General features: G+C 36.6%; 2 protein-coding genes across 7 annotated transcripts in view; both read left to right on the forward strand.

Annotated features, from left to right (window-relative positions):
- Positions 1-9,124, forward strand: part of KLHL5 (kelch like family member 5) — a 54,191-nt gene extending 45,067 nt beyond the window's left edge. For all 3 annotated transcript variants that reach the window (XM_084518396.1, XM_084518395.1, XM_084518394.1), the window contains 5 exons: positions 569-793; positions 1,081-1,243; positions 4,107-4,319; positions 6,490-6,661; positions 7,548-9,124. In XM_084518396.1, the coding sequence (XP_084374522.1) occupies positions 569-793; positions 1,081-1,243; positions 4,107-4,319; positions 6,490-6,661; positions 7,548-7,604 (830 nt within the window). In that variant the 3' untranslated portion in view covers positions 7,605-9,124. The remainder of the gene's footprint in view (positions 1-568; positions 794-1,080; positions 1,244-4,106; positions 4,320-6,489; positions 6,662-7,547) is intronic.
- A 318-nt stretch (positions 9,125-9,442) lies between these two features.
- Positions 9,443-23,406, forward strand: part of WDR19 (WD repeat domain 19) — a 37,265-nt gene continuing 23,301 nt past the window's right edge. For 3 of the 4 annotated variants that reach the window (XM_084518386.1, XM_084518387.1, XM_084518388.1), the window contains exons 1-15: positions 9,443-9,505; positions 10,541-10,632; positions 10,861-10,926; positions 11,836-11,961; positions 14,385-14,500; positions 15,054-15,169; positions 15,592-15,672; positions 18,114-18,226; positions 19,458-19,631; positions 19,981-20,051; positions 20,841-21,013; positions 21,104-21,218; positions 21,661-21,767; positions 22,113-22,235; positions 22,742-22,891. In XM_084518386.1, the coding sequence (XP_084374512.1) occupies positions 9,500-9,505; positions 10,541-10,632; positions 10,861-10,926; positions 11,836-11,961; positions 14,385-14,500; positions 15,054-15,169; positions 15,592-15,672; positions 18,114-18,226; positions 19,458-19,631; positions 19,981-20,051; positions 20,841-21,013; positions 21,104-21,218; positions 21,661-21,767; positions 22,113-22,235; positions 22,742-22,891 (1,629 nt within the window). In that variant the 5' untranslated portion in view covers positions 9,443-9,499. The remainder of the gene's footprint in view (positions 9,506-10,540; positions 10,633-10,860; positions 10,927-11,835; positions 11,962-14,384; positions 14,501-15,053; positions 15,170-15,591; positions 15,673-18,113; positions 18,227-19,457; positions 19,632-19,980; positions 20,052-20,840; positions 21,014-21,103; positions 21,219-21,660; positions 21,768-22,112; positions 22,236-22,741; positions 22,892-23,406) is intronic. The other variant, XM_084518389.1, reaches the window with a different exon arrangement.

Consider the following 23,406-nt stretch of genomic DNA (forward strand, 5'->3'; position numbering starts at 1 on the left):
TAAGAAATGTTTGTTAGATGTTTTTATAACGTGTTAATTCTAAAAATCAAAGATTTTGCAGTATAGAGCACAAACATCATAAAAACCACTATTGGCTTAGAAAAACAGGTAGCATTGAAGATACTGTAAACATTATGGAAGCTAGAGTTATGATTGAATTGAAATTGTCAGGAGAATATTGGATTTCAGAGTAGTTAAATGTTGAATTGAGTATAAACTATATCCTTATTTACTTGTGTGGGAAGTAATTTGGAAAAGGGATAAAATGACAGAAAATGCACAAAGATGACTTGCACTTGTATAAAAACAAAAAAAAAATAGGCTTATTGACTAATTGTTAGATACCTCCGTCAAAAGCTACTTGATTTTTTTTTTCTTATATAACCTCCAGTACTCTGTAATTGTAGTCAGAAGGAAGGACTTCTTGAGGAAGTCAAAAAAGACTATTCATATACATAGAATTAAAAACATGCTGTAGGATTTTTTGCTGTCTTGCAGGATCAGCTAGAATAAAAGCTACCTTAACTCAGATTAAGCTTTTTTATAACTTGAGGATGTTGTCATTTAGGAGCTACAAGCATTGAAAAGTATGAACTTCGTACCAACATGTGGACTCCTGTTGCAAACATGAACGGCCGAAGACTACAGTTTGGAGTTGCAGTCTTAGATGATAAATTGTATGTTGTTGGTGGCAGAGACGGACTGAAAACATTGAATACTGTGGAGTGCTACAACCCTAGAACGAAAACTTGGAGTGTAATGCCACCAATGTCCACTCATCGTCATGGTCTTGGTATGTAGCTTTCTGTAAAGACCGAAGGCTTTTTTTTAAAAAGGTTATCTGTTTCTTCAGTATTGATTGAAAATCATTCAGAAATTAAAGTTGAAGGGGGGAGGGCTGTCTGTTTCATGCCAACTTGTTATTGAGCTTCCTTTCTTCTTCAAATTATATCCAGCATTGTCTTCCAAAAGGAATATTTTTGTTTGTTTGTTTGTTTTAAAATATTTTTTTGGTGCATGCTGGGCTGTTGCTAGGAAAATGAGGTATTTTTCTCCAGCTTTTCATATTTGTCTTTTCAGGAGTAGCTGTGTTGGAAGGTCCCATGTACGCTGTAGGAGGACACGATGGCTGGAGCTACCTGAACACAGTAGAAAGATGGGATCCACAGGCTCGTCAGTGGAACTTTGTAGCTAGTATGTCAACTCCAAGGAGTACTGTTGGTGTAGCAATATTAAATGGAAAGTATGTGAAGGCAACTTCCAATTTCTATCTCATTATTTTAATGTAATTACAGGACATCCTAAATGACTATAACACGCTCTTGGCAGCCTGTTCCAATACTTGACCACCGTTGTACTGAACATCTTCTATGATATCATTGGAATTTCCTGTGTTTTGACTTTTCTCTTCTTTCACTGTGTATCTCTGATAACTGCTTTCTATATAACCTCCCATTAGGTGTTTGAAGACACCTCCTTAGCTGTCTCTTTTTAAGACTGCCCGATTCTCATACGTCATGTGTTCCAGCTCCCTTATCATCTTAGTGAGCATCAGCTGGACTTGCTCCAGTATGGCAAGATCTTTCTCTTACCAAGAGCCCAAAGATGGACACAGTATTCAGAAGCAGTCTTATATGTACTGAGTAAAGGAAATCAACTGTAATTACTTCAAGGGCATACTGTTAATTTCAGTTCAATTTGTTGTCTGCCAAGACCTCCAAGTCTATTTTTGCTACATTGGTCTCTCTCCAGTCAGCTCCCAGCCCGTACTATTGCATGGAAATAGGCCATTCCAGGTACGGGACTTTGCACTCTTACAAAGTTCAACGAAGGCAAATTCAGTCAGCCCAGTTTTCAAGCCTGTATAAGTCGCTCTGAATAATAGCCAGGCCCTCCAGCATATCAGCTACTCCCCTTAATTTGATATTATCAGCAAACTTCCCAAGGCTGATTTCCGTTACATCTTACAGATAATTAATGAAGACATTAAGCAGTATCAAGCCACAATATCAGCCTGGGAGGAACAACACTGGTAACCAGCTGCCAGCTGGTTACTTCATGCTGCTGATCACAGCCCCTTGTGCCGAGCAGTCCATCCAGTTTTCCACCAGCCTTTTAGACGGTTTATCTAAATCACGTATTTGCCAGTGTGGCTACAGAATACCAAGTCAACCTAGCTTACTTACTGTGGTTATATCAGAATATTTACACTCTTGACAAGAAATTTTGACTTCCTGCTTATGTCCTATCTGACACGTCTCCCTTGAGCTGTTTGAGTATCGTGAGCTAGCAAAAAGCTTTTCACTATTTTTTTTTTTTTTGGAAGGTTAGTCACCTGCTAAATTAGTACAGCTGAAATGAACCTGCAAAGGGTCCTGTGAGATCTGGAACAAGTCCAGGAATGAGTGGAAATGCTCACCTGGGTGCAGGAAGGAGGGAAGAACTTGAACAACCAGCAAGCAAAGTGCCTTGGGCTGCCTTGGAACTGCAGTCTCAGATGCCTAAGTTAGGTCTGAAGCTTCCTATGTATTCAGCAGAGAGTCCCAGGTGTGGTAAACAACACCAGAATTAGTCTCACATTTCTCTATTATTTTAGAACATAGCCTAGACTCTTAACATAGGCAGCAACACTAGATGCTTATAGCTAAACGGCTTGAAAGCACATGCAAATTTATTTGCCTTGAGCTGAGGGAGCAGTAACTTCTACATATTCCAGTAATATGTGTCTGTAACTTGATATATTTCAGATGACTTGCTCGAAATCTTCATGAAGAGAAATTAATTTATTCTCCATATTCTGATTGTGAAATCACTGCAGAAGTGATCAAAATTTTGTCATGTTTTATGTTTTTGGGGGAGAGAGAGCAGGGGGCTTCATTTAAATGCTGTGTTGCATAGCTGATTGATTTTTAGTCACAAGTTTTTTGGAACTGCAATATGATTTTTTAAATATACTTCAGTACATTCCTTATGTTAAACAACTTGTGTTATTAAACACGAGCCCTTCCATGGAAATACATTATTTAAAGAGTATTAACTTTTTTATGGAGAACTAGTAGGTCAACCATATTTACAAGAGGTTTATATTTAAGTTTGTTGGTCAATCTACTCGAAACAAACAAACACAAAGTGTTTCCCAAACTGAGGACATCTTAAGTAGTGCTTCATAGTAACTGTAAGACTATCATCATGTGAAGCCTTAGAATCATTTAGGTTGGAAAAGACCTTTAAGATCATCTAGTCCAGCCATCACCTAACACTGCCAAGTCCACCACTAAGCACAGTACTTAATGTTTATATGATTATTGAGCTGTATTAATCTGCCTTAGACCATGAAGGGATTTCATTAATGATGCTTCAGCTGATCTCTCAAACCAGAATTCACTTCTGATGTGTTGCTTCCTTTTTAGATTGCATTCTGCAATCTTCTGCATTCTTACCTTTCAAAATAGCATTGCTTGGCATTTCTGCTGTTAAGCCTATGTTGCTCATAAATGTTGCATAAACTCTTTAAATGCATTTGATTAGTTTTAAAGATTCATTAGTGATGCATTACTCCTAAAACCCAACTTTTCCTTCCATCGTTATTTTCAAAAAAAAAAAATAAAAAATCCTTTGTTTTATATCAAATGCTAGAAACCCTTATGTAAGAACTGAGCAAAATAGGCCACCTAGTGGGTATAAGGGACTTAACATAGTGCTGCCATTCATAAACTAAAGTTCAGATTGAGAAAAATACTTCGAGAGGCAGTTCTCACATGCATGCATCTATTACTGGATTTTCCCTGTGACCCTGCTAAAAATGCACCTTTGTCAAGTCACACATTTTGAAAATCTTAGCTATGGGTACAGGTTGGAAAACAAATGCTGCGTTATAGATATAATCCATTTTCTGTGAATGATCATTATTGTATACTAATCACAATAATAAAAAATTGGAGTGAAAAACATACAATCTGTGTTAGAATGTTCTAATGAAAGTTCAAAGTCTCCTAAACTTTTTAATAAATTTGGAAGGCCTTCATACATCACTGGAAGCTTGTGTAATTTGTGTCTTGTTCAGACGATACTTATTAATACCGTTTATTTTTCTTTTTACTTTTTAGGCTTTATGCAGTTGGTGGTCGAGATGGAAGTTCTTGTCTTAAGTCGGTAGAATGTTTTGATCCTCATACAAACAAATGGACTCTCTGTGCTCAAATGTCAAAAAGAAGAGGTGGTGTAGGTGTAACCACTTGGAATGGGTTCTTGTACGCAATAGGTGGTCATGATGCCCCAGCATCAAATTTAACATCCAGGCTGTCAGACTGCGTAGAAAGGTAATAACCTGATGAAGGTGTGTCCTGCTAGTAGTCCTAAAAATGCCAGTCTATAGAAAGGTTTAGAGAAAGAGCTGTAAGTAGAAACCCAATAAAATAGCCATATTTTTAAGGTGAGCAGAGGAAAGCCTGTATATGAAAACATACTGTGTAGTCATAATCTGATTCAAAATGTTGCCAGGACAGATTATTTAAAGTAAATGGATGATGATTGATTATTGAGAACAATTTGCAATTGAAGATGTTTTAAAATGGCATAGTTGCTCTTTCACAAAAGAAACCTGTACCACTTCATATTAGAACTTGAAAATGAATAATTAATCCAAGTTTGTGTATCCTTAAATATATTCTTCCTTGTATCCCCTGGTGACACTGGAATGCTTGTAATTCAGTTATTCCAAAGTTGGTATGTCCTTATGCAAAGTTATTGTGGAATTGCTGTATTACAAGTGGCAGAATCACGTGTGATCCATTAAAAAAAAAAAAAAAGTAAAAATGACAGTAAATTCTTCATAATGCAATGCATTAAGTCTTCACTGTCATTTCAAATATTTCTGAAATATGCTTTAATCCTCTTTTCTTCAAATTTTATTTCTTTTTCCTTGTTATCTCCCAGCACTTAACAAGAATGATTCTTTGTTACTCATCTCCATTTAATAGATTTCCTTATCTGATTTGCCCTCTTAGAGAAAAAGAAAATACAGTAATTTTCAAACGTTGTGTTCCAATAGACCCCAAAACACACAATATGGTCCATACCACTTGAAATGTGAAAGTTGTTGAAAAAGGCTCCAGAAAGGTTTGCAGATTGGAAACTATCTCTTAGCTAATACCAAATTTTTAGAGGAGTATAAATAATTAATTGGCCCAAGAGAAAGCAATAGGTTCATGTATTCTTCTGCATCAGTATTCTCTGAAACAGTTACATAACATATTACTTTAATAATTAGGAATAATCTTGTAATGCATGTTGTCCTTGTTTTTTAACAGTGAGGTGAAGATGGAGGAAAATGAACCTCATGGGAATAGCTCCTCTAAGAAATTCTTGTTTCAAAAAATGGCATTAAGCTTCCAAATAGTTGTTTACCACTACATTCTGCAATAAAAGTCACTTTTCCTAGAGAAATACATTGATTTATAGACGAATTATAAACTAGCTTAAATTAAAAAATAAATTATATATGTAGCTCATGAATCACCTTCTTTCGCTACGTTAAACTTCTATTTGCAGCATACGCTTTGGGTGGTGTTTTTGTGTTACAATTATGCTCACATAAAACATGCATGTCTGCAATACTTTGAATATGGAACAAAAGATGAAATTGTTACCACTCATTACATCCACGTTCTTCATGCAAACAAATCGAGACCACTTGCTTCTAATAAGTATGGTCTTAAGATGGTGTTCTTGCAAATAAGTATTTTCCTTGTGTAGTTCCTTAGAGCCCTTCAGAGCCTGGGATCAGTTATGCTGTAAGCATCTGTAATATTACAACATCTCCTTCAGTCCGGTTACAATGTGTTTTTTGATATAAGAATAGCATGGACCCTCCTATCTAATTACTAACTTCTAAAGAATATTGATATTATTCTAGAATGACGTTTTTTTCATTAAGCTATCTGTTTTTACTGATGATTCTGATGATATGGAGTTATTATTCAATCAGTACTGTAAATTGTCTTAAGAATTTTGCATTTTTATACAGCTTTGCTCTTTGGAATGGTAATCTTCCTTGCCAAGTTAACTCTCTTTAGAACCATGTTCAATTCAAACAGCCTGTGCTTTGAAATTTAGTAGTTACTACATAATGCAAGCACTTGCTGTACTGTAGTACAGCAGCAGAACTGTTTCCAGAGTGGTATATTTATCAGTGTAATAAAAAATATAGTAAGAGCGTCTGTATGCGTATGTGTATATTACTGTACAGAAAGCAGCACTATATAAGAATCTAGATAGTACTAGTAGGTAGCTAGTACTGACTGTTAACAGATGACTAAGGAAACACCTTAAAAGAGAGTGTCTGGGGAAAAAAGGCCTTTGAAATATTAGCACCCAAGTCTGTGATCTCCTAATAATACCCGTTGTCTAGTATGTTAAGTGTGTCGATTCCAGTACTTTTTTCATTAAATTTTGGCAACAGTTTTAGACATTACACCAATTATCTTTTAGGTATGATCCAAAAACAGATGTGTGGACTGCCGTGGCCTCTATGAGCATTAGCAGAGATGCAGTGGGAGTATGTCTTCTTGGTGACAAGTTGTATGCTGTTGGAGGATATGATGGTCAGACGTACCTTAATACAGTGGAATCTTATGATCCCCAGACAAATGAATGGACACAGGTATAGTTTCTGGTTAGGTCACACACTACTAATTACTTTGCTGTTATTTCAACCATGCTTTGCTTTGCAAGGAGAAAACAAATACTCCTTTTCTAAAAAGCACTTTCTTGTTAGTCTGTTTTAAGTCAGCCAGTCAGTCTCTCTCTCTCATCTGCAAGTTCAAGTTGGTTTTCTTTGAACAGAAAATTGTTAAAATCTAATAAACCACCCTTGTTTCTTTGGGAATAATATAGCTATTTTCTTTGACAACTTCAGCTACTGTAAGAAAATGTATTGACATGTTCCCGAAATTGTCATAAAGGATTCTGTTTATGCTGAGGATAAATGATAAATGTAGATTAGTTTTAGCTCTAACATCTCTCAGAAGCTTATCAGTTTCTTCAAGGTTTTGGTCGTCTTTTCATGAATACTCCCTTCCTGATATGAATGCTGTGTACAGTGTGTGCAACTTCCAGAAAGCCTTTTCCCATATCTTTTTACATATCTTAAAAAAAGATATCTTCAATTCATGATCAGAAACCATTACTGTCAATTCAAAGCTTGGTTACTTTTACTTTTTTTATAGCTCCAGGAATTTGCCTTACTGTGAGAGGAGCCTAGGCAAGCTGTCATTAGGTATTTTCTGGCATTTAAGATACCAGGAGTGTCTGAGACATCCACAGAAGGCTGGAGGATACAACAGGGAATCTGTAGGAGACAGAGGCCCTTCTGGAGTCCAGTTACAGGATGAATGTTCTAGATCATCTAGAACAGCATTAGACACCAATATTGAGGCAGCTGGAAATAAATACTTAATGCTGACTGCTTTAAATACTTAAACCTGACTACATTTCTCTCATGGATGTTTTTTTTTTGTTTGTTTTGTTTTGTTTTGTTTTGCTTACAGGTTGCACCATTGTGCTTAGGAAGAGCTGGAGCATGTGTTGTGACTGTAAAGCTATAAATTATTTTCTCTGTGAAGGTGACAGTCTCCTCTGTAGGAGAATTTCGTATTTCCTCTAGCCAACTAAAAGTGCACCAGTAAACACCAGGTGCAGGATATCTACAAGGGCAATGTTCGGGCTCCAGCTGATGTACACCTACCTGCTGTTCTTATGGACCAATATTAAGCACTTTTAAAGAATCGTCTTTGTTACCTGTACATTAGAAGAGCTGCAAGGAAATCAGCTGCAACCAAGATGTTGCCAGAGGAGGACTTGCATTGAGGAAATACTAAGAAATGAGCAAACTCATTGTGAACTCACTGGGATAATGAAATGTTATTTAGGGCCTTGATCCCTCTAAAATTCAGAGGAGTGATGCTATTAATGGATATGGCTCCACTGATATCATTGAGTCTATCTCTGGGTGAAACAAGTTCCAGGATTGGGCCCCATATATTTAATTTGCCTATAATAAACATGTTTTGCTATAGGTATCTGAACTATTACAATGCAGGCTGACAAACCAATGCAAACCATTGTAAATGGCAGGTGTAACGCTTGCCTTAAAAATGAAGTTGTGTATTTGGTGAATCTTTTGCACTTTTATCATCATTCCTAGTTTAGAAAACTTTTTATTTAACCAAAGCCTTATTTTAAATATTGTCTTATTATGCTAACAGAAATCTGCTATTTAATAATATCTGCAGATTTTTGGTATCCAGTGTACTTTTTTTTAAAGGTTTTCCGTAAGATGGAGAACATCATACCTTTTTCTCTACTTTGGTTCTTATATTTACATTGTTATTGTTTTTAAGGAAAAAGCTGTAAGCATGAGTTATTAGTTGAAAAAATTCTAAAGTGTAATTAGAAGTTAACCAGTTTAATAAGAGCACTTTGGAATTTTCAAAGCATTCCATTGCATCTAGACTAAGAGTCTACTTTGATTCTCTTTAATTGTATTTTACATGAGGCTTTGCACTAATTTGAGAAGTACGATTTTATAAGATGAAATGAAACTGTTGTCTGTCTTTTTTTTTTTTTCTTCCCAGTAAGATGATTTCAAAATGTAAACAGCCCAGTCCTACAAGATGCTCGACGAGCACCACTTAAGCATGTTCAGCATCTTAGAGGAGAGCTGTGTGCTCCTGGCGGGATTATATCATATCAGCCACCTTATTTAACAGTTAACTTTTTTCAGAGGCTTTATGATTTGCCTTTTCTGTCTCCTCTGCTATGTCGCACAGTTGCTTTGGAGGGGCTGAATGTTTCTGACAGTCTTTCTGTATTTGCTTTTCTGTGCCTTGCTCCCCCCGTTTTGACACCAGTAGGCGGTCGCTTGTAATGGAGGATGTGGAGATGTGAGCTCGCTGAATGTTTCCCAAATCGAAGCGCCCGACACCCAAAGTCTTTGTACGTTTGTAATTATAAGTCGACGTGTGTCAGTGCTCTCGACCAACTATTTATTGGTTTAAAGGAAATCGCCAAACTTTGTGACGAAACCTGCACTGTTTGAAACTGAATACAGCTGAACTTAAACTCAGTTTGGGCGGGCAGTGCCTTTTTTTCTGTATTTTTGGAGGGTAACTATTATGTTAATAATTGTGATTTTACAAACGGCCGTCGTGGCCTGCCAGCACTTGCGCAGTCTGCGCCCCCTACGCCGCCCCGTAACGCACTGTGCGTAACGCACGACTCTATGGCAGCCACAGCCTCCGCAGGCCTCGCTTTCCCATTGGCTCCGGGGCAGCACGTGGCCCCGCCCACCTCTCTTGATTGGCTCCGGCCTTCTCCCGCCTTCCCCGTCTCCACGGCAACGCGGACGCCGGGCGGGGTGAGGGGGGTCCGGCTCCCTGCTCGGCTGGGGGGGGGGGCGGCGCATGCGCACGGGGGCGCTGCGCGGCGAGCGGTGGGCGCGATGAAGGTGAGGCCGGGCGGGGGGGGGAGGGGGAGCGCGCTCGGCTGGGGCCTGAGGCGGGAGGCGGGGGGGGGGGAAGTGGGCGCCGCGCCCCTCATGGCCGCCCCCGGCGGCTCCGAGCCGTTACCGGCGGCCCTGGGGCCTCCCGCTGGAGCCGGTCCGTGCTCCCGCGTTAGTCGTCGTTGGTTAAATGTTGGTTAAAAATGTGCGTCTTTCATTAAACTCGCCTCAAAGCTGAACGCTGTTGTCGGGTGGTCTCTGTGCTCGTGGCGCGCGGCGCTTGTGGTGTTGCTCGTTTTGTTCGCTCAAACGCAAATTCTGTGTAAGGAATGCCTCAGAAGAACGTGTAGAGACCTTTTGGGAAAAAAAAAAAAAAAAAAAAAAAAAAAAAAAAAAAAACCACAAAAACAAGCTTTCCTGCCCTTTGTGGGACGCCAGACAGTGGTGTTTAGCTGATGATGTGGGAGGGGAAAAAGTCCTAAAAGTTGTTGGGTTTATCCTACACCCTAGTTATGGAAAAAGTACGAGCATAGTGTGAAAGTTAAAGAAAGTTAATAAACTCAGTGAGAAATAAAGTTTTTACAGTTTTTAAAGTTTTTATTTCATAGCCCCAACTTTTAAGACCCAAGGATTTAGGGAGATCAAGATACTTACACATATTTTAAAAGAGTAGATGTTGAGCTCTGTTTTATGCACTGAAGACGCTATTTGGTCCAGCACTTATGCATGAAATTTAAAGAATTAGATATTCCAGTCTGCAGATGTGAAGGGGGGAGTCTCAAGCAATCTTTTGATTCCAGTAACACCAAGTGGAAAAAATGGTAATTGTGGTGAGAGTCCCAGTAGCTCTCCATGCAAACACCCAGCACCAGAAACTTTTCCAGCACAAACCAAAATACTTTTGTTTGGTGTTTTGGTACAATAGAATAGTACAATAGAATCATCCAGAAGTTGTTGTTGATTTTCTTCACGTAGAAAGTTCTGACATTGTTTTATGCTTGTGATGATAAGATGTGTAATTTCCCTCTCTTTGTTCCCCAGCAAGTCTTCAGTCTAATAGAAAAATCATGGTCTGGTTCCTCTGTGCAGTTTGCTTGGCAGAAAACTTTGGGAAATTTCCTTGCTGTAACAGGGTAAGATTACAAATATTTGTTGCATTTATTGCATAGAAATCATTGAGAGTAGAGGAAAAAACACTGTTAAATAGTTCTAAACCAAAGCAAGGTATCTGTCAACTCCTTACAAATGTAAATACATGATACTCCTGTTACTGCAATTATAAAACCTCAATGTGGAGAAAGTTTTAACCCATTATTTGCAGATGAAGAAAGGGAATTATTCCATGTGTTAATATTTTTTAGAGGTGATCGCACGGTGAGCATTTTTGATCGTCACGGTCAGAAGATAAATGAAATTACCTTACCAGGGTAGGTACTAAAATGGATTGAAATTGTTTTCTTCAAATTGTTTTCTTTAGAAGTGCTATTCTTCTGGTGAGGTGCTTATACAGTAAGAGATGTATAGGCATAGATACTGGCTCTGGTGTTTGTGCCTGGAAAAGAAGACAAACTGATGAGCATGTATGGAACATGAGACAGTAAAAGCTGAATTCATAGTAAGCTGTCACGGTTAGTCAGAAAAATACATCTTCAAACCCAAAGCACTTCTTATTAATAGGAAACTCAATCTAATTCATTACAAATGTTAGAAAACATGTATCATGACAGTAAGAAAGAATATAGTAAGGTCATAAACAGAACATTCATGTTATGCTAATTGTGACTATACTACTGAGCATTTTGTGGTACTTTGTATCATAGTCTTACTGAGGAAAGATGTCGTATGTTTCAGTGTACTTTTGCTTGTACTCATTCTGCACAGCATTGCCCAGCAATTGTGATAAATGCTCATTCTGTCCAAAAAATGCCAAAAGAAAGGTATGCTTCTGCATAGCTTTCTTATCCAAGATCATTATACTTGTTGATCTAGGAGGAAAACAATTCAAACACTGAATAGCCTCTAGAAAAATAGAACCATACAGGAGGTTTTCATTGTCACTTGAAAATTTAGGTGTCAGTATTTCAAGCATTAGAATGTAAGTAGCAGTTCTTTTAGTTACTGACCTTCCTTTCAGCCTCTGTCATTTTGATGAGATTTGGGTAAGAGCATGGTTGCTATAAAAATAAACTTTCCAGATAAATCCACAGCTTGTCATGAGTTTTTACAGGGAGGGAAGGGGAAGGACAGGGACTTCAACTGGTTAATTCTGGCTCTTTCTGTATATTTTCAAACATATTTTAATGTTATTAGTGAAACTCTACTTTATTTTTCTTCAGTAACTGTGTTACTCTGGACTGGGATAAAGATGGAGATACTTTAGCAATAATTACAGACAAATCTAGTGCCATTTATCTCTGGGACGCCAACACAAACAAAACAAGCCAATTAGACAGTGGCATGAGGTAAGAAAGTCTTGTTTTGTTTTGTTTTTAAAGTGTATTTAAAGACAGACCACTGTGTGCTGCTGCTCTTTATGCTCTCTTTTATGTCAGCTAAGAAACTGATGTGAAGGTAGAATAAAGGAGTTTGGTCTCTAACTTGGTTGAATTGCCATCAAGACATCATACTCATGCTTTGTAATCTTTGGTTTTTGCCTGAGTGTTGAGTATGTGTTGCATTTAACTTGTAAAATCTTATAGTTATGCAGCTATTTGAGAAGCCTGTTAATTAATGCGTGTTTTTCTGGAAACTGGAATGCATACTGACATGTGAACCATGGGCCCATTCATCTGGTGTGAAAGCACTTACATTCTCTAGCTTTGAAGTCCAACTTCAGGCTTCCAGTAGAGAGAAAAAAGATAACCTTGGAAATTGGGTACCCAGGTGCTTGAGTTACCCTCTGAAGGGAACCTTACTGTTTGTAGGCTAAGAGTACAGAAGGGCTAGGAGATAACTAAGTTAGACATGTACAGTTGGAAAATAGGAGTTACCATCCTGTCCCATTTCTCAGCTTTGGAATTTCTTTTTTCTATTCTTTTTAAAGAGCTTCTTTAAAAGGCTTGTTGATTTGGAGGATATATTGCAAAGATCATCTTTTTACTGGAATCCTCATAGCATGTTTACTCTTAAGCTAATATCCTACAGTTTGTTGCTGGATTCTTTCTGGTATGATTTCATGGTTTTGAAGTGGTTATCGGTTGGTGGCGTTCATTTCTTTTTTTAGTTGTCAACAAGGCCAAAGTCCCAAGAGAGTTTCTCTTCAGTGTTTCCACTGTTTTGTAGCAGCAAGGATGGGTGACATCTTTTGGTATCTGCACAAGCATTCTCCAAAGTACTTCACCCAAGTAAACAGGAACTTAAAAGAGAGGTGATTTTTAGTGCTGTTGGTATTTGTTTCCCTTAAAGTTTTGAGGGGACTGAAATGGCATTCACAAAAGAGACTGTGTCAGGATGAGAGGGGTACTGAAGGTACAGGTTCAGATCCCTCTCTTTTTGAATAGGGTCACTGACTTAAAACAGTTCTGAGGCTTATGTAACAATCAAGCATTAGGTTAACAAATAAGTTTGGTTTAACAATTAAACTTGTAGATTTTTGAATCTATTCCACTAAACTGTTCTACTCTACATAAACATTGGCTGTGTGTAGGAAAGAGAGTGGAAATAAATCTGTCTTGTGGTTATTAGGGCACTCACCTGAGCAGAGAAACAGCTGATTGGGTACTGCCTCTGTTTTATTAATCTAAATGGAGACAAAATCTTCTGACTTAACCCTTTTTTTTGTATTTTCTTTTACTGTAAAAAATAGTCAAAGATATTAAAATGTGAGTGTTTCATCCACTAAATAAAAAAAAAAAAAAGGTCAGCTGGAAAAATGGAGATGGGGGAAGATGTTGGGCTTTTAGAGAATATTTTTTTCTCCAGATTTAGGTTGAAAACTCTGAGTGTAGAATATGGAAACATCCCATCTTTCCACTGGTGTTTACTTTCAAACTTGGAGTTTGAAATTTCAAAAGGAATATTGGATTAAGAGATACTTCTACATATTAAAATCTGGTACCATATATGAGTATATTAAAAATGGATGTAAGCAGAACAAGCACTAAGTCATATAAACCATGTGGTAGTTGGGCTTTTTTGGTATCTTCCTCTTTTTGAAATTAAAAAATCACAAGCAAAACCCCTCACATGCAAGACAAGTATGTATTCAAATGTCATTAATAAAAGAAATTTGTTTGAAATTGGTATCGTGTTCTTGCAGTAAGAGTGAAGATGATGTGAGAGGCATTGATGGAAATAGCTGTACTAATTAGAAAATTCTGATTAAAATTGTTTTGCATTTTTAAAATGTCCTATGTAGTACTTTTCTGTGGGCCCATAAATATACACTAAAGCTATCTCTGCTTTATCAGAAAATTGATGTTAAAAAAGCTCTTTCAAAGCTTTTATATTACATTGACTAGTAATCAGAGAAATAGATCTACTCATTTGGAATTGACTGAATTCACTGGAATTGAATTAAGTACAAAAAAAACAATGCAGAAAGCAACTGGAAAATAGCACTTACCTACATTATATCTTAGAGTGCTTCTTAAAGCTGATTATTTGGTCAAATTACCCATGAATCCATCAAAACCACTGGGTTTGCAGGCACAGTTTCACTTGTACAGGTCTTATTCCATTACTTAATAACACTTTTTATTACTTTCACTATTTTTGGACACTTAAATAACTCTGATACTTGTTGTAGAGAACATTTGCTTCATTTAGAAGTTCTGCTTTGGTCTGTATGGTTTCATAAAACTTCAAACCAAGTATGCAAAATGCTTTTGTATGTAAGCATGTGAAAGGAAGCTGCTACACAAAGTGATTATTTTGTTTATTTTAGGGATGCAATGTCTTTCTTATTATGGTCTCGAGTTGGAACTTTACTTGCCATTGGAACCACGAAGGGAAACTTGCTTATATATAACCGCCAGACTTCTCGCAAGATTCCTGTTCTTGGTATGCATTGTTTTGAAATTAGGCTTGCACATTTGAAATGGTGGAATTTTGCCACTGTGCTTGCTTTTATTTTTTGTTCTGTTTGTGAGTATGCAAAACAAAAATGTGCTTATACTCAACTTGCACCTTCCATTTTTTATATTGGTGGTTTTATAGTTCAGTACATTAAAAAAAAGTATACACATATGTGATGCTGCCTCATGAGAAACCTGTGCTGTCTTTCTTCCTTTACAACTTGCAAGGGATTTATGTGGTTATTGTTGTTGCTAAGTTACTTTTCTTATCTGCTTAGGACACCTGTGGACAATAAAATTAAGGATAGAAACTTGATGCAAAGAAATGGAAGAATGGGGACTGTGCAAGTTCCTATGAGGCCAAAAGACTTCCATCTGGGCTTAGAAAGTACATAAAAAATTGTGTATTGAGTTTGTAATTTCTTTGCTAAGTTGCTTCACATTCTGATAATTTGAGTGGCCAAATAGAATGTATTTCCGTTCCAGATGTTTTCTGTGGTTGTGTCCATTTGTATAGTGTAGGTTTCTTTCTTTTTCAGGTAAGCACACTAAGCGGATTACTTGTGGTTGTTGGAGCACTGAAAACCTTCTGGCTCTAGGCGGTGAAGATAAAATGATTACTATAAGCAATCAGGAAGGGGATACTATCAGACAGGTAGTATTTATAACCCACATTTGATTTTAAGACATACATTGATACTCCTGGTTCTTGGGACAGCTAGAGCATAAAGGAACTAGGACCTATGGGAGTCTATGCCTTTTCAGTCCCTCTGTTTTCAAGGATAGAGGCTTTGGGAAAACTCATATAGGATGAGGGCTTATCTAAACATTTGAGCCTCTGTGTTATGCAGCATGATTTATGATATTAGAATCTCTACAGAAATTCTAACGTCATTATAATCCAAACTGACTTCGTTTTTTTTCCAACTTTTTTCTTTTTTTTTGTGTTACTAAATGCAATGACAGCTCTATCTATCCTTAACACTAAAATGTACAGGGCAGGAATAATGCAATTGTTTATCATTGGTATTTGCTGCATTTAGTACTGATTTTTCACTCTGAACTTCTTTCTTGCAGACCTCAGTGAACTCAGAACCCAGTGATATGCAGTTCTCAGTTATGAAGACTGATGAAAGAGTATCAACCAGGGAAAGCACAGTAAGAAGCTAATACAAAATCCTGCAAAAAGTGTTGATCTGCTGGCAATAAGTGTGGGCCAGGATTTTTTTTTCCTTGACTTAAAATTTGATAATTTGATGTTAAAGCTTTCATTTTGTTTTTAGCTATTATTTTTTTTCTTCCCCCCAAAACCTCCTTCCATTAAAGTAAAGCTATACCCCTTTGTTCACTAAGGATGTGTTCATAAAAAAGACAGACAGCTGTTTTGCAGTAGTAGTAAACATAATAGAAGGAGATGTGTGCAGGGACTTAAAGAAACACAATATACACACCAATATATGCAAAATGTAGATGGAAACAGTACAAGAATGTCAAACCTGCAGAGATGCCTCCTTTCAGAGGCCAGTTTTTCAGCAGACAGCAGATCTGTTTTGGGAACAGACCCAGTGCTCTTTGGGCTTTTGTCTTGTGCAAACCTCAGCGTTGGTGAGACTAGAAGCCTGGTATCAATCTTCCTTGTGAGCATGATTCTGCTTCTGTCTAGATGGCTGCATTTATTTTTTTGTCTTCGTTGTCTTCCTTGAGTGAATCAAGGTCCATTAGATCAGTCAGTGGTGAAGTACAGAAAAATGGGGTAATGATAAGGGTTAGCAGAGCATGCTAGTAAATGATCAGCAGTTACGTACTAAAACCAAAATCTGTGGATAGCAAAGTGGTACTGTGTTACAGTTAGTCCAGATCCATACACTTAACTACAGGCAGATAATTCAATTTTCAAAATAAGGGTCAGGAAAGAATTTCCCCTGTATTACATTGACAAGGGTCTGTAGTTTTTTTTTTTTTCTCTTTGCATGCACTGCAGTGTTCTCTGCTTCCTAGGGTAATTTTAATTAACAGATGTTTTGAAAATGCAGGAACTGAGGGCTTTGACACCATTGATTTCCTCTGCTGCTTCTCAGGATGTGCAGTAGGCTAGGCTTCTCTTTTTTGTTTGTTTGTTTCAGCACTCAAATTTGCTGTAAAACATCAGAGAACGTTCTGTAATTCTGTAGTTCTTGGTTTGTGCTTGAATGGTGTGCAGCAGTTTAAACCACATACCATTTATTGTCTAGGTGTCTGTTCTTGCAGGGGCATGGCTTGATAATGATCAATTCCAGTCTGTTGCTTAATCACCCTGGAAAAAAAAAAGCAAGTTGGATCAAAATAAGTAGTGTGTTAACATGCATTGAAATGTTAATTAGTGATGTGGTTTAGTGGAGGATTTGTTAGTATTAGGTCAGAGGTTGGACTAGGTGATCTTGGAGGTCTCTTCCAACCTAGATGATTCTGTGATTCTGTAATTAAATAATTCCTATAATTTCTTAGAAAAGTTTAAGAAATAGTATTTCTTAAATAGTTCATCATTCAGCTGCAATGGAATTATAAGCAAATTGTCTTAAGAGACACAAAACATACTTGAAAATTTGAGATAAATTTAGGAAATGCAGGTCTGAATTTGAGTTGTATTTCTGAATTGATAGATTTCTAGGTCAGCACATGCTCAGCTTTAAAATACCTGCTATGTCAAAGTACAGCTTTGTATTTCAGTCTTTCAGCACTTATATTACAAATAAACCATCCTCTTCTTTTTAGACAAGGAGGGCTGGAACAGAAGGAAATGTAAAATGAACTTGTAAACAGCCCTTCAAAGTATCTTTGTTAAAGAAAAAGGTGAAACAATCTCCTCCTCCTTTCTTTTTCTAAAATGAGTGCTTTACTCTTGCCTGACAATCACACACGTTATGGTAACAAAAATATTAAAAGAAAAAAAGTTCCATCACCCTTCTTTTGACTATGAAGTCTAACAACTCTTGTGTTTTTCATCAAAATAAATGTGCTTACCTAGACTGATATCAAACTGTAAATATGCATGTTTAATACAAACTGATCAGGCTGTTTCTTGTGTTTTTGGTTTGTTTTGGTTTGTGTTTTTTGTGTGTGTGTGTGTGTGTGTGTTCGAATTGGTGTTCTTGTGTTTGAAATCTCGGCAAGTTACTTGAAATAGCAGTGTTGTGATAGCCATCACTACAACCTTCCAGATAGAAACTCTGTAGATTGAAAAACACGTTGTTGTTCAACTGAGAGTAGTCCAACAGGATCCGTGTGGCCTGCTGCCTTTTCCCCTGAGGAAATGGGTTCGCATAATGCTTCTGCAGGGACAAATGTTGAATTTGAGATGTGTGCTTGCTTCTGCAGGGACAAATGTTGAATTTGAGATGTGTGCTCTGCTGGGCTTTTATTTAGATCTGTGAACTGCTGTCTCAGAAGGGGAATATCCTGAAAATCTCTTCCATTGTTGATTAAGGCTCAGGATTCAAATCCATGGGGCTCTTATGGATTCCCTTAAGTGCTGAATCTCATCTTTTAGGGAGAATGTAGGGCTTTATTTTAAAGTGATGCCATTCTTGCTGAGTTAATTTTTTCTTTTCATTCATTGGCAGGTAAGTGTAGTGGTCGGCAAGAAGACTCTCTTTCTTTTTAATTTGAATGATCCTGATAACCCGATTGATCTGAAATTTCAGCAGTCTTATGGCAGTATTGTAACCTACAGATGGTGAGCAGACTTCCTTAATGCAGCATTCTCATATTAGCAAGTTGAAGATTTTCCCAGTAGTTCTGATAAATGCTGGAAATGAAAGTGTATATCCCTTGCTTACACTGGACTTCTCTTGGATGTATGAATCTACATTTTGTAATCCTTTTGTTTAACAGTTCACTGGCTACGAAAGCAGTGTTGTCAAAATGTATTCGTCATTGGTATGCTCTGTTTTAGAACAATAATACTGTTGCTGTCCTGACAGTAGATAAAATTGAGGGCTTTATAGGTTGCTCTCCATTTGGGTAAGTAAGTGATGAAAGAGCTGGGAGTGGAGTTGAATCTTTTGGCTTTTTTTCTGGGTTTACAAACTTAAGTAAAGTTCTTGTAGCCTCCCTGCTCAGTAATCTAATTGGTTAATATTCATTTGAAGAAACCCCTAACTAGAAGTTTCCCTTCTGTACCCAGAAGTAGCCATCTTGTTTCTATATCTTTGACACAGTCTTTGTTCAGTCAATGTGTTATTGACACTTACTGCTAACACTTAAACTCTGTAAGAAAATTTGTATCTGCACGTTTCTTAATTTATGGTCACATATCTAACAAGATAGATCTAATGGTCTGCTAGGAGGCAGACGGTTTCCTTTGTGATTTTTTTTTTTTTTTCAATTAAGCAGATCAGATACAGCATGTCAGGGTTAATTCAAACAAGTAACTATTTCTGGTTTAACCTGATTATTGGTACTTGCCACTATAAAAAGTAAACAAGCCATCTATTCACAGATACACACTGTAGCTTTGGTACTTTCACCGTGTTTGTAGCAGCATGCCTTAAGGGCAAAATGACTGCCATTATTGTTTTTAGCATAGCTTTGAAGTGACAGAGTCAGCCATAACCTTGAAATGGAATTTTCCATCTTCTGGCATGCTTATTCAAATGATGATACTCAAATTGCTTCTCCTCACATCGTTGTCATGTATTCTGCTTGCTGAAAGTAGAAGGGCATTAAAGAATTTAGAAGAGAGAATAAAGAAGATTTAAGATTAAATGCTGAGCACGCTTGCATGAAAATTTTGTTTTTCTCCTTTAAGATATTTGTGTTTTTTTTTCACCTTAATCTGTACTATACTGTATTGTACTACACTATATATATAAATTCCCATACTTTTATTATTTTTCCAATTAAAGAGAGGCATTGACAGCTTTTCATGCTACATAAATATATCTCTTCTGGTAATTTTTTAACAGGTATGGTGATGGCTACATTATGATTGGTTTCTCACGAGGGTGTTTTGTAGTCATTTCTACTCACATTCGTGAAATAGGTCAAGAAATCTTTCAAGCTCATAATCATAAGGATAATCTAACCAGCATTGCTATATCACAGTCATTGAACAAAGCTGCATCATGTGGAGACAATTGGTAAGGGATGGTTTTATACATAACAAATAGGGTTCATCTCTTGTAACTTCATCTGTTTCTTTCCCACCCTGGAAGCCTTCCAAACTGGATGAGTTGTGCCTTTTCCTCAGATTTTAGTTCTGTGAACAAATCATTTTGTACAGTTGCAGCAATATCTATTTAGAGTGTTGGATAACGAGAGAGAAAGGAAGAGACTGTGTGTATTGCTCTTTAGGAAATAGAAGGCACTTTACATTCATGCTCTAATTTTTCTCAATTAGACTGTCTTGATAGGGCTGGATTGTGTTTATTCCAGTTTATGATGACTGAAAATTGTAGTAGTGAGAATGACTGTTTATTTTTGTTTCAGCATTAAAATCCATGATCTGTCAGACCTGAGAGAGATGTATGCTATAATAAACTTGGATGATGAAAACAAAGGTATGTTAAATAGTCCTCTGCTTGAGGAATTAAATTTTTACAGTCGGGTAAAACAGAATTTTGATGGTGACTCTGTTTACATTCATGCATTAATAAAAAGTATTGTTGCTGAAAAACTGTATAAATATAGAAATTACCATAAAGTCCTTCTTTCTCAATTAGTATACATTTGGAGACTCATGGCAAAATGGGAAAATGCAGTTATTACTAACAAGTTTTAAAGTATAGAGAAGTACAGCTCTAAGAATACTTGATTAATTACAGGCTGTCATTTTTTCAGGTTTGGTTGTGGTTGTTTTTTTTTGTTGTTGTTGTTGTTTTTGAATATTATGTTCTATTCAGATTACTAAAATAATATACTTAACCGTTTTCTGTTTATTTCCATATTTTTGGGATGATTGAGTTTTTTGGTGCTTTTCTGCATCTCTTGGACTAAGGGATGATGCCTAATGTGTTCTCATCCTGATTTGTGCAAGTAGCTTCCAGAATGTTATAAGTTCTTGAGTAACAAGTTACCGCTATCGTCTCCTGTTGAAGTATCAGCAGATATTGCAGTTATTATTATACTCACTCTTAGGAAGATGCTAAATTAGTAAATTGTGGTTTTGGTTTGAGTGATTCTAGTTAATCTTGGAATTATATTAATTGGTTAGGTTGTAATACATTAGTACACATATTCGTAGGTAGGAATTCCTGTCATTGTCACATTTTAAAGTGAAGTAATTGTTTCTTGGTTTCATTTCGGTAGTCCAATAAATGATTTTTTGCAAAAACTTGTAAATATTTTAGGTGTAGAACAGCTGGCTTGGACAGATGATGGACAGTTGTTGGCAGTATCTACACGAAGAGCATCCCTTCATGTTTTCTTGACAAAGCTTCCAATCCTGGGAGATGCTTGCAGTACGCGGATCGCATACCTCACTTCTCTTCTTGAAGTTACTATAGCCAACCACGTGGAGGGAGTATGCTAGCCTCTTCCTTTTAAACTTTGTTTAGGTAAAAGTAAAGTAAGAATTAATAGCGGATGGAAATTGATACTCTTTTTCTTACAGGAGCTACCAGTCACTGTCTCTGTTGAAGTAGAGCCCAGTTTTGTTGCTATTGGTGTCTATCATTTGGCTGTAGGAATGAACAATCGGGCTTGGTTTTATGCACTTGGAGAGAACAGTAAGCATAGATTTCATTCTCTTATTTTAAGGTACTGCATTGTGTGTCTTTTTTTTTTTTTTTTTTTGTAAGTGCAGTATTGTGTAATTGGTAAATGTTCGTGTTGTTTGTATGGTGTAAGGTGAAATTTGTTACGCTATAATCAGATTTTGGACAGTGGTGTCTATAGTTTTCATGCCTCTCTAACCAGAACCTTTTTTGAATAACAACAGATTAATCAAGACTGTAACAATATTAGTCACAGTTGCATAGGAAGAGATTCTCTTGTACTTTCTAACTAGTTTTCTGACTGCTAGGAAGAAAGTCTCTGTATGTATGACTTGTCCCTCTGCTTATTTGTGAGTTCTTCACATGTGGTTACTCAGCTGCAAATTTACATTATAATTTACATTATTAAAATCAAAATGCTTATATCTGTTTCTTTTCTGTTTGAAATCTGTAGATGTGAAAAAGCTTAAAGATGTGGAGTACCTGGGTACAGTTGCAAACATGCATCTTAATTCTGATTATGCTGCTGCTCTCTTTGAGGGTAAAGTCCAATTGCATATGGTAAGAGCTCTGGCAATTTGGAGTGCTGAACTAATGAGTAGATTTAAGTTAAACAAGTTTTAAACTTGAGAGAAAATGGTGTAATCTTCTGTTAAAGAAAATAAAAATAAAAACTCTTCAGATATTTTTTTTCTGGCTAATTAAAATATAAAACTGAGTTTCTAGAGGCTTTAGAAATATAAACTACTCTAGAACATGTGAGAGAAAATGTTTTCTTTTGAATTATTTCCCGTGGACAGGAAAAGTTGTTTTCATCTCATTTGCATACAGTTTGATACAGGTAAAACTTTGATACATTGTTGTTAACAGTGTAGTGTTTAAGTTCATTTTATTCTTTACATTTAGATAGAAAGTGAAGGCTTGGATGCTCAGGAAGAACGGGAAACTCGTCTCTTCCCAGCAGATGATGATAAATGCCGAATTCTATGCCATGCTTTAACTGGTGACTTCCTCATATATGGCACAGATGTGAGTATTATTTCTGTTTTTAAGTGTCTTTTAAAACAGAATATGTTTCTACCAAATGATTTGGATTATTACTCATTATATTTTTAGCAAGAAATTATGCTTCTGAGAAATTTAATGTGGATTATCTTCTATGCAAAAGCAGTCAAAATTGCATCCAACTTCCTTTACTATTGAATTTATATGAGATACTTTGGCAGGAGGGTTAAGTCTTGCTTTTACTAGTGTTTGGTGCAAAGGGCTGCTTTTTAATAAGGTCATCACCTCCTTTTTTTTTTTTTTTTTTTTGTCCTTCCTGCCTCCTAAAAAGCCTCAAGTTTTCCTATCCTGCCCAGTAACATCTGTGAAGGAGAAAGCCAAAAAAAAAAAAAAAAAAAAAAGGTGGAAATACTTTTATTTAAACACTCTCCATGCTCAGAATTCTAGGAAGGGAAAAACTACAATCAAGTTAATAATCTACTTGCTATTTATTAGTGTCATTATTAGCTGTTTCTGTTATTGCTTACTAGACTGGAGTTATTCATTATTTCTACATTGAAGACTGGCAATATGTGAATGAATATCGTCATCCTGTTGGTGTGAGAAAAATTTTTCCTGATCCCAATGGAACCAGACTGGCTTTCATAGATGAAAAAAGTGATGGCTTTGTCTACTGCCCAGTAAGTTAGTGTGGGATACCCATGCCATCGTATTTACAAGTAAGCTCTTACATGCTGGAGTGACTTAAGTTTTTTTGTTCTCTATTACACACACTGTATGTTGGAAGAAGAAATTGCCAGAAAGGCTTGAAGATAACCTAATGGTAATGTAAGGAAATAAAAATGTCACAGTAGATCAGGACAATTTAATTATACTAATTTCCTTGTCAGTAGTTATCAGAAATGAATGCATTTGTGTATTCAAATACAGATAATTTAGCCAGGTAACAAGTACTACCTTTCAGTTTCACTGCCTGTCTTAATACCCTTCTTCTAAGGAAAATAAATATCATGCTTATAACATGCATTTTCTCCGTTTACTTCCTTTATGAATTAAACAATTTTTGTTTGTTATTCAGAGTCGCTGCTCATAAGAAAACTTCTTTGTAATATGAATTTCATATTTCTGCACTACTTTTATTTCTTTATTTTTATTCATTATTATGATGAAAATTTACCTTGTGTCATTAGTCTTG

The sequence above is a fragment of the Aythya ferina genome (assembly GCF_964211825.1).
Source record: "Aythya ferina genome assembly, chromosome: 4".
NCBI classification, from domain to species: Eukaryota; Metazoa; Chordata; class Aves; order Anseriformes; family Anatidae; genus Aythya; species Aythya ferina.